General features: G+C 36.6%; 2 protein-coding genes across 2 annotated transcripts in view; both read right to left on the bottom strand.

Annotated features, from left to right (window-relative positions):
• The window catches only part of neil1 (nei-like DNA glycosylase 1), a 9,241-nt gene extending 4,241 nt beyond the window's left edge, over nt 1–5,000 (bottom strand). Inside the window, exons 1-7 of the mRNA XM_015047485.1 lie at nt 4,812–5,000; nt 2,769–3,250; nt 2,567–2,686; nt 1,484–1,592; nt 1,298–1,391; nt 1,093–1,214; nt 980–1,007 (exon numbers count right to left, since the gene is read on the bottom strand). Of these exons, the coding sequence (XP_014902971.1) occupies nt 980–1,007; nt 1,093–1,214; nt 1,298–1,391; nt 1,484–1,592; nt 2,567–2,686; nt 2,769–3,250; nt 4,812–4,925 (1,069 nt within the window). The 5' untranslated portion in view covers nt 4,926–5,000. The remainder of the gene's footprint in view (nt 1–979; nt 1,008–1,092; nt 1,215–1,297; nt 1,392–1,483; nt 1,593–2,566; nt 2,687–2,768; nt 3,251–4,811) is intronic.
• Nucleotides 5,001–5,427: 427 nt separating this feature from the next.
• commd4 (COMM domain containing 4) lies at nt 5,428–7,382 on the bottom strand. The gene is made up of 8 exons (XM_015047486.1): nt 7,275–7,382; nt 6,930–7,001; nt 6,785–6,850; nt 6,591–6,630; nt 6,285–6,404; nt 6,015–6,095; nt 5,706–5,882; nt 5,428–5,618 (listed from the first exon to the last, which is right to left on the bottom strand). The coding sequence occupies exons 1-8, from the start codon at nt 7,275–7,277 to the stop codon at nt 5,578–5,580; spliced, it is 600 nt and encodes a 199-aa protein (XP_014902972.1). The 5' UTR covers nt 7,278–7,382; the 3' UTR covers nt 5,428–5,577.
• Nucleotides 7,383–11,403: the final 4,021 nt, after the last annotated feature.

Here is an 11,403-nt window from a genome sequence, read left to right on the forward strand (position 1 = left end):
TTTGTTTTTCTTACACTTCATCCCATATTTCAATCAGACTGAGATCCTGTTTGTTGTTAAAGCTTTAGTTAATTCGCCTTTCCTGAACAAAACACACCGACAACAGCTACGCCTCCACATTCCTTGAGTTCAGGAACTTCTTAATTAGAGGCAGACGATGTGAAAAAGGACTGCTCTGCTCTGTGGACCTACATTCTCTAAGTAAAGTGTTCAGATTCTACAAGAAAAGTGAAGAACCCTGAAATCTGAGTCACTGGCATGAAGCTCCCAAACTCAACAATGACTGTTAACTGCTGATGCTGATCCACTTTATTTTATCAACTCGCACACATTTACATTTACAAGCACATTTCATCAGTGTCGCAGGCAGACTGACTCCATTCCACACTGCAGTGATGCAGTACTTCATGCAAAAAGGAGCTGCGACCAAGTATTGAATACATGTTCTATACAGTTTATTGATATACCTTTAAGCAGGCTGACATATCTGTTTTACAAATGTCTTTGTGTTTTTAGTCGTACATAAAATTCTAATCAGTGAAATTGAACCTAGGAATTTCTTTAGCTGTAATCATCAATAATAATCAAAATGTCCAAAAATGAACACTTGAAACACACCGAGTATAAGTTTCACTGTTTGAAATAAATGACTGAAATAAATCAACTTTACAGTATTATTCTAATTTACTGAGATATACCTGGACCTAGATTTTTTGTGTTTTACAATGTAAAGGTAAATTTTAGACACAGGTGATTGTGGATTTTCCTTCAATCATTTCAACTTTAAGCTCTATTGTTAAGGTTCTGCCTCCAGTCAGTCAGTCGGTACTCTTGTGTTTTAGAAATGCAATTTAAAGGGACTTTCATATTTTCATTCAGATATAGCAATGTTTTCCCCGATACCTGATCTGATCAAAATAACAACAATGTCATTTAGATAATTTTAGGTTTAGGTTGTGCATTCAGGTGTAAAATTTACCTTTGGGTGCCATGGGCCCTGGGTCTCCCTGGAACAGATCAGAATATTTAATTTTTACAATACCTTGAAACTTCATTCTAAAAAACAAACACCTAATTGTCCCATTTACTCACCTTAAACCACATTGTTCTGCCATTGTGGTCCCGAACTGATTTCATTCCATCAACATAATAACACCGCAGCCATGCCTCGAAGGCAGAGTAGTCCATCTTCTCAGGGTCGTAGCCCTTACCGCCTATTACAGAAAATTTGTCATAAGTAGAGATTTATCTTAAGATTGTAAGGGAGAAACTGGACAGGAATTGAATCAGAACCCACCTAAGCTGACGACCTCCAGAGGAACTGTATGACAAAGTCTGAGGACATCCCCCGCCTCCCGTTTCATTCCTTTCTTTTTAGCCCTCTCTGGAGTCTTTTAGGAAAATTAACAGTGATTCATGTTAGAATAAAAAAAAAAATGCTGAAGTTTCTCAGGAAAACAAAAGTGAGCCCGTTTCTCTTCACCTTTGTGTCTGTGATCTCGTCTTTCACTGGCTTCCCGTCCTCAAATTCATCCTCTAACTCAAGGCCTTCCAGTGCGTCCCTCGCACACACAAACGGTGGGATGTTCAACCTACGACAGAAGCAAATACAGTACTGCAATTGTTCGACAAATAAAAAAAAAAAAAAAAAAAAAAAAAAACTTTTTTGCTTTGAAAATTTGAAGACATGCCCTCATACAGAGACAAAAAGCCATTCACATTGTGCGTGTATGAAACTAACATTGGAACTTGTGAAAAAATGAAAATGCGTGCTTCGTTCAGTCTGTTTTTCCAATGAACAAAGCCACCTTGTTTCTTCCAGGAAGAAGGTTGGAAGAAAGGAACCTTTCTGGATACAAAAAGATATTGAGTCTGGCACAAACCTGATTTATTGCTTTTAATTTCAATTGTTTTAAGAAATATTTTTGAATGTATGTAAATGTTACAAAGAAGCCAGCTGTGATAATTCCCTTCGACAACAAATGGAGGGAAAGTTCATCTTACTTAAACTTACTTAGTTTACTTAATCTTCCTGATTTAATTTAGAAAATTAAACATGATGGATTAATTCATTAAATGTTTGAATTTCAATCTCTGATTTTAGATGATTATAGGTCAACGCTTAGAACTATTGCTTCAAAACTGTTAATATTGCAAAAGACCAACATCATAATGGGATTTTTATTACAAGATCATTGGTCTTCTAAAAAAAAGCCCAAACCATGAGTGTCAACTCAAGGTTTGGGCTTTTTTTGCATCAAAACAGTGTGGAATGGAGGTGATCTTAGCAGTATATAATAAGTTGAGCTTGCTTTGTAACTTGGCTTACTGAAGTATCACACATTATTTTTTTATTATCTTTGATGGACGATGGATCTGCAGATTGTTAATCAGGAGCAAATTATTTGAAGAATAATGGCTAAAACTTGGTAAATATTACAGGATTGTTGTCAGAGCGGCGTTTCTTATAATCTGGATTTGTGAGCATGTTACCTCAGTGTTTAAAAACGTTCCGAGCTTACACGCGTGTGAAATATGTCATTTTATTTTCATGCATGTTCATCACCTGTACAGGATTTCAGCTCTCAGATAGTTCCCAATACCATTGAAGTACTTTTGGTTCAGCAGGACCTCACAAATTGGGCGATCAAAAGCCCGATCGCTCAGATGAGACAAGACATTCTCCCTGCAAAGACGATTGCAAAGATCAATCTGAAAGCAGGATTTGGGATAAGTTGGTGACCGGTGACATTCTTGGCATTACAAACCTGAAACTCTTGTACTCAAACATGATGCAGGGCCCTCTGTCAGGCTGCCAGGTTCCATTGGGTTGCCAGCTGCCAAACCTTCGTGTATCTACAAAGCTCAGCACTCTGCGAGGCTTCTCCTTGGTGTAGAAACGTAGATGGGCATGTTTAGGAACTTCGTCCTCTGACGTAAAGCGGAAATAACCCGACATCCCGAAGCGAAAGACTATGTCCATATGTTGATCTGCCTGTCCACCTTTTGATCGCCGCTTCCCATCATCGTCACTCTTCATGGGCGTCAAAGTCAACTTCACTTCCTTCCCTCTGGAAGTGGCTGTGATGCGAAATGAATCACAGGTGAAGGCCACTTCTGGATTTTTGCTGACTTCAGATTTTATAACCGGTCCACTAAAGACCACTCCATCGCACATTTTGTTTACGTACAGGCTGGCCAAGTGGAGTTCGGGTCCCTCGGGCATTTTGATGGAACAAATTAAGATGTGCTGCAGAGGAAGAGAATCGGATAATGGTCAATAGAGTACCTTGCAAAAGTATCCGCTGAACATTTAACCTTATTTTTGTAACCAAATAGGGATTCCCAAGTCAAACTCGAATTAGTGAATCATTATAAAATGGAAAATGTGAATCTATTTCATAGTTTTTTTAAACAAATAAAAAATATTTTGTTTTGCATTAATTTGTATTCAGAGCCCTAATTCAATACATTCTAGAATCATATTTTGCTGCAAAAACATTTGTGTTTTAAGTTCATTCTCAACCAACTTGTGTGTTTGCCCATTCTTTTTTGCAAAATAGCTCAAGCTCAATCATACTGAGTATTGTAAAGCTTGCCATAAATCCTCACATAGATTATAGTCTGGACTTTGACCGGGCCTTTCCAGCACATGAACAGGCTTTGTTCTTAGCCATTTTATTATACTTCTGGTTGTATGTCTGGGGCTGTTGTTTTGAAGGTGAAACTCTGACCCGGTATCTTTTTGAGCTTCTAGTCCAGGGACCTTCAGCTCTGGACTTTGAGGGTCAGTGTAATGCATTTTATAACCTGCTGAACAGAAGCATGCTGTCTCAACCATGTTTCTCAGTAGGGATGGTATGTTCAGAGTGATGTCCAGTTAGCCGTCTCCCACACATTGTATTTGCATGTAAACCAAAAGCTCTATTAAGGTTTTATGGTTTTCTTTCATGGCTGCACAGTGGCAGTATTGATTTGCAGCAGTACTGGGATTCTTGGCCTCGAATCCCAGTATTGCTGCATGGAGTTTGCATGGTGTCCTTGTGCACGCATGGGTTCTCTCCAGATACACTGGCTTCCTCCCACAGTTCAAAAATATGACTAGGAACAGCTTTATTCTTCACACTCATAACTGCCAGATTTGTGGAGTTTTGTTTGTTTAAGTTGTCCTATCAGCACATTATTCACATCCAAGTGTCATGTAGCTGCTTCTATAATTAATGCTCTCCAACTAAGCAGTGTTTTCCTTACACTTGTGTTGGTCTATCAGACAGATTGTCAATAAAATACAGAGAAGTTTGTCGCCGTTATAAAACTGTGGACATCAATCAATCAAGCTCACTAAAAGCAGAACTATGAGCTTTTAGTATGAAGAGTGCTTTATAAATAAAATGTATTGGTTGATTTATTGATTTGTAGCACATCTCAGCAGCAAGGTAGTTCGAAGTGCTTTACATCATAAAAGCATACACACAAAAAAAGCAAAAACTAATGTTGTAAGGCACTGAATATCATCGGTCACAATAAAACAAAACACGGAGTCCACGGATAAAAACAAACTTCAAACTAAAGCCCCCTCCTTGTGCTGAAAGTGATAGAGTGGACTAACAAATCATCCAGCAACGATCCAAAAACCTTCTGAACGAGTCAAATAAAGCTTATTTATAAATATAAAAAATAAACATCTGAAATTCAGATGCACACTAAATATTTTTTTCTCTCTTTATTTAACCCGAGCAATGCTTTCTGTGTAGTGTAAAGAGACAACAATGCATTTATTGTGGAATTTGACATACGCGTGCAACACTCACCCAAAGCAGGAAGTCGCTTCCGAGTAAAAACGGGGCTTGTTTAGAGCAGGTACATATATCTGCGATATATATTTCAACGAATATGTGCTTTCTTGTTGCTAATTTGTATAACATAAACCCCAAGACATTTGCAGCATGCGTTTGTTACCAAACAAGTTATGCAATCGCTGTCACTCCGAAATGATGAATCTCGCGAGATGTTGCTTTTTTAGTAAAGAAAAAAAATCTTACCATGCAAATTGATCGTTCTTTATCTTTTCAACAAATTGAAATAGCTTTAAAATAAATTAAGTTTGTATTTTAAGCAGTTTTTTTTATTTCTTTCTTTGCAGAAACGATACCGCAGATGAATTGTTTGCATCTAAACCAGATGCATTATGGGATATGTAGGAAATCATTGCGCAAATTTGCGTTAACTTTTTTAATTTGCTTTCTTCACAATGATGCATTTAAAACAACAAAATATATATATACAGGATTCAAACAAAATCATGTCAAAAATTATAATTATTACAAAAAAAAAAAAAAATGCCTGTCTATTTTTAGTTAAGGGATACATTATAGCCGAAAAAAAATTCACCAAATACTAGCAAAGTGGGTGAAATACACAACTAAATATTATTGCATTCAAGTAAGAAATTAAACTTTATTTTAACATGAACAAATTCAAGCAAATAATACTGTACAAGATGCAAATATGGCACTTTTGGCAGTTCATCAGCATCATTTGTATCTCGCTCCTGATCAAAGGTTTGTTCTTCATTCTTCATTGTAGTGCATTCATCATGGCCTGTGCTTGTTTGAGCTCTGTGAAGCAGACACAACATTGTTATTGCAATAAAGTAATTTTTAGAAAAAGAAAACATGATCAGAAAAGGGGTAAAAAATACAAACCAGTGAGCAAAACTCTGAACTTATCCGGAGAAATAGAGACTACTGTTGTGTCAGAGGAGCCTGGCTCTGTTCCTTGTGTCTGCAGTTTCAGATGTACCAGAGGTTCATTTACTTCTCTTAGTTCACTGGAGCTCAGAGTATAATCGATGCGCCAGGAAACTGAGTCAAGCCTTCTCACTGCAGTTCATGACAGGGCAAATTGCACACCTCAGTAAGTGCTCAGTCAGCAACTTCAAAGCAGATAGCAATCGTCATCAAAACATTTGCGTTCTATTTCATAAATAAGGGAGGCTGACAAAAAAGACTTACATCTCAAGCTGGTATCTCTTAGTTTGTCTTGAAGAGCAGAATGCTTGTCTTCATAGGACTTACAAAGACCTGTGGCATGTTCTATGGAAGTAAATTTTTTTTAATAAATAGATTTAAGGAACAGATGCATTTTTATGACAAATAAAAATCTAAAAACCCAAATAACCTTAGCATTTGAGGAAAAACAACAATAATGAATCATAAAATAATGTCTTAATGGACCACAAAACCTGATGCAGTCCAGCAGAAAAAAACATGCCAAGCACGAACCTTTAGGCAAGCCAAGTTGCTGCAGCTCACTGGACAGAGACTCACTATCAACATCATGTTTTGCAGCACTGGACAAAATAAAGCTGAGCACTGCCACAGTAGCTTTGATGTCTCCGCTTTCTACAAAAAAAAAACAAACAAAAAAAAAAAACAAGATCATAAATGCTAAATGATCATTCAGTGTTAAATGAACATACACCAGTTCTAAAGTTTTGCATTCATCACATCAAGCATGTTCCAGAGTAATAACAGGAGAAATAACATGCAATCTGATAACAGTTTTAAATGTATTGAGGGGACACATACCAAACTTTGCATCTGCAGTCAGCTTTCCAACTTTGTCATACTGCAATAAGAAAGACAGCACATAGAACTGTTAAGTCTCATGTATAATATATATATATATATATATATATATATATATATATATATATATATATATATATATATATATATATATATATATATATGATTATGAGTAAGTGTATCTAATATCTTACATCTATACCCTCGCCCAGTAAATCCTTCAACACTTGAGCACAAAGGAGTTTCATCTTCACACTCGACTGTATAAAAATGGAGTAGAAAATTAGCATTTTATATTACATTTCCTGAGCAATCCTGAGCATCAACTTAGCTACTTACAATCTTTGCTAATGTGCTGATTTCGGCCAGAACCCAATCTGGGCAGTCAAGATCCCCACAGAACCGGAACCGCTGCAGAACACAGACAACCGAATGAGTTGTTGTTCGGCAACAAACAAGATGTACTTACTGTGACAACAGCAGGTTTGTATCACGGGATGCTATTGTTATTAGCTTAGCATGCTAGCTACATGAAAGCTATCTTAAATGGCAACTCTGCTCAGTTGACTTAACTAGCATTAAAATCGGTGAAAAACATACAGCGCCGACGTTTCTGCTAATTTAGCTAATTCATAAATACAAAGCATTTTGTAAAAATAACAATAATCATGAATGGGTTATTACCATTTGAGTAGCTCACTGGACGGACAGTCGTTTCTGTTCACTATGACGTTTCAAAACGTGACACGTGATTCTTCCGCCGTCAATTTCAGCACTACCCTGTATACTCCGTAACGTGAGGTAAAAATATTGTATTTATTGAAATAAGATTACCGCAGATTAAAATAATTTAACTTGGACAAAACGTCTGTTTTTTATCAGTCAAGAGGTGACTCAATGTGATGACTGTCATTGTTCTTAAACGTTTGTGACGTTTAAGAACATGTCTAGTTTAGATATCTGAATACATTAAACTGCGGCCCTGTGATTGACTGATTTGCCTTTTGCGTTAACAAGCATCTGACGAGTCATATAAATGGTTTTGGAACGTTTTAATTCTTTCCTCAAAAATACTATTGGGCATGCTGATACCATACGACCCGAGGGAATTCTCCAGGAAGACAGCTAAACAGTGAGTGGATAGAATGATGTTGTACAAAGTAGAAATTAACATGACTTGTATTTTGGGCTCTTGTTAATAGCAACCCTGATAATAATGTCAAAATGTTTGGTTTGCTCAATAATGTATTCACTTTTCGATACCTTCATTGGTAATCTACAATATTAAGTGTCAATGAAATATATAATATGTTTGTTGTGACTTTTTTACACTTATATGTTGTTCAGTATATTTTGCATGATAAGTGACTGATTTACAATTATATGTTAAGCATAATTTACATGATGATTATTATTAATTGAATTGAACATGATAATTACAAAAGTGAAGTGAAATATATTTAAGTGCCAGACATGATTTTATTTTGAAGAATGCTTAACATGATCTGGTTCTGTTTTGTCACCATCTTGCTTTTGTTGATTTTGGTTGCTAGGTTACGAACAGCTGTTGACGTTATCAGCTGTTGCCGTTTTTCTCTTCAATAATAACTGAACAGAAAGGTTCAGTAAAAGACTTACGAGCCTCTGTCTCGTTTGAAGAAGCTTTACTCCGTAACAATGTTATTTTCACCCTGTCTAAAGCTCCTCACATTTTGGGAGGATTGTTTTAGGACCTGGATGCCAAACTACAGTATGTACAATAATGTATGGAGTGACTATAAAAAAATGAGAGACTTTGTTCACTGAGAGCACAACAGCATTTATTTTTCTTCTTTTGTTTCCTCAACTCTTCATGGAGCTCTGCCATCTCAGTGCTGGTAGCTGCTTCCTCCTGAAGGAGATCCAGTTGTTCTGACGGTTCTCCTCATTGTTCACCATCATGTCAGCCATGTTCCTCTTCTTCCGTTCCCTGGGAAAAGTAATGAGGTGTTATAGCTTATAGGACATAAATGTAAATAAATAACAGCTACTGAGGTGGAAGTGACATACACAGAAGGAATTATTTAAAACAGACATGCTACTTTATAAGTAAACACTTGTATTTTTAGAAAGCAGGTCAGCCCCGAAAAAAAGCTAGTGGAAAAGCTTGGAAAGCGAGCCGAGTAGAGCCGAGCCGAGCTGGTGGAAAAGGGACATATGTTTCTTGGGAACGCTTTGGGATTCCCCCGGAAAAGCTGGAACAAGTGGCTGGGGAGAGAAAAGTCTGGGCCTCCCTTCTTAAGCTGCTACTCCTGTGTCCAGACCCCGGACAAGCGGAAGAAAATGGAAAATGCATGGATGGATGGATGAATGGATGGATGGATGGATGGATGGATGGATGGATGGATGGATGGATGGATGGATGGATGGTCCTTAATACCAAAAACAATGTGTTTGAAAAATAATAATAAAAAAATAAAAATAAAACAGCATAGTTTTCAGTTTTGCCAATGCTCTTTTGTTGGAGGGGTTGAATCTCAAACCAGTGCCAGAGCAGCTAACTCCATGGGTCCCATTTGGTTTTCTAGTAATAACATTCCATGGCTCAGCTGCTTTCTGAAAGCTCTCTCAATACATCATATTCATTGATCACAAACCAACAGGAGTGTGGAAAACTTTGCAGCACAGCATTCTATCAAATGTATTACAGCAATAATGTGAAATCGAAAACAATGCATATAAAAAAAGGACAGTTTATTAAATTATTCCGAAATTTAGAAAGACCAGAAAAGGCATTTTAAACAGTCAGTAATCATGGATGGATGGATGGATGGATGGAAAGACTGACTGACTTTTCCACCTCTGACTCAATTCTGGAACTCTGGCCTTCAGTTGTATCGTCTGAATGGATAAATGTTTTGTTCCTTACTTACTTTTTGTAAATTATCAGTTTTTAACAATGGCTTAACTGGAAATGAATCATTGTTGACTTAAAGTAAAAAAAAATAAAATAAAAATAAAAAATCCTGATAAACTGTAACCTCCTTATTCCCAGACAGATTACAAGCATTAAGCTTAGTCCTGCTGACTCAACTGTCAGGTTTTATGTATTGAATTAGATAAAAATGTCTCACACTTTGTATTATTTTTCTTTACATGAAACTCACATTTTAAAATCATTTAGATTTTAACTTTGACCTTAATTGTAAGTTGTGTATTACAACCAATGTTTCAGTTCACAAGTAAAACATGCCATCAATTTCTGACAGCTTTATTTCTTAAAAAATACACAAGAAATAAACTCTAGTTTACATATGCACTTCCTCTACTATCACAGCATGTGCATTTTCTCACCACATACACATAAATTCCCAGAAATCAGAAAAAAAATAACTTTTACAATTCATTTTCTTTTTGTAAATTAAATAGGTTATTGCTGCAGCAATATAAACATTTCACATTAGAGCTATCCTCAACATCTTAACATCCATATCTTTGTTTGACTTAATATTTTATAAACAATTCAAAAATAATTTTCCTCGGAATTTCTTTTATCTCTTCTTGTGTGGTTCAAGGTCAGGATAGTTGTCCTAGGGAGACAGAGTNAAAATGGTCTTTCTCCCTCAGATCCTTTATCTGTTTCAAAATATTCCTATATTTTTGCCTAAGAAATTTTTCAAGAAACTTGACTCTATAATCATTCCATTTCTATGGGACTATAAAATGCACCGAATTAGTAAAGCTCACCTTTGCAAGGCAAAAACAAAGGGTGGACTGGCCCTCCCAAACTTTTTATTTTACTATTACTCTTGTGCGCTTCGCACCATTACAATGTGGCTAGATTGCAGTTTTATACAATGCAAGGGGACCATAATGGAAAAGGAAGACTGCAGTCCTCATGAAATTGGTGCTCTTATTTTGTCACCAACAACTATAGACACCTCGACATATAACGAAAACTGCATCATCCACAGTATTATACGTACTTGGAAACAAATAAAATCCCAATTTGACAATGAGTCTATGTCCATCTTATTACCAATAGCAAAGAATCCCTCATTCGTCCCTTCCACTTTAGATTCAGGTTACATACAATGGAAAGAGTTAGGCATCAGAACTATTGGTGACCTGTTGGTGGATGGTAATTTTGCCTCTTTCTCTCAACTTCAGGCCAAATTTGGTCTCCATAAACATAATCATTTCAGATACCTACAGGTCAGGGCGTATGTTAAAAAACACACGCACACTTTAGAGAATATAATACCTACTGAATTTGACGAGCTCTTTAAATTGGGTGGTGGGGAAGGGCATCTAATCTCCCAGTTTTACAATATGTTATTACTCAGATCCTCGCCGTCCACGCAGGGCCTTAGAACAGGCTGGGAACAGGAATTGGGATCCGAGATAAGTGATGAACTCTGGAAGGCTTCTTTAGAGAATATACATAAGTGCTCTGCTAACTCCAGACACTGTCTTATTCAATTTAAAATCATTCACAGACTCCATTATTGTAAGGTGAAACTACATAAAATGTTTCCTAATACATCCCCGTTGTGCGATAAATGCCATACTGAAGAAGCCACGCTTCTCCACTCTTACTCTTTGTGTACGAAATTAACCCCATTTTGGTCTGGTATATTCAAAATTTTATCAGATATGTTCCATACAGAGCTGAGGATAGAACCACTTCTGATTATACTCGGAGTTTCTGGTCAGCTTTTTCAATTTAATAAACGCCAACAACAATTATTATCTTATGCCTTTATCATAGGGAAAAAACTAGTGTTGATGTTTTGGAAAAAAGCAGAAGTTCCATCTGTTAAGTTATGGCTTG

The sequence above is a fragment of the Poecilia latipinna genome, unplaced genomic scaffold (genome assembly GCF_001443285.1).
Source record: "Poecilia latipinna isolate Pla-1442-1.1 unplaced genomic scaffold, P_latipinna-1.0 Scaffold828, whole genome shotgun sequence".
Taxonomy (NCBI): domain Eukaryota; kingdom Metazoa; phylum Chordata; class Actinopteri; order Cyprinodontiformes; family Poeciliidae; genus Poecilia; species Poecilia latipinna.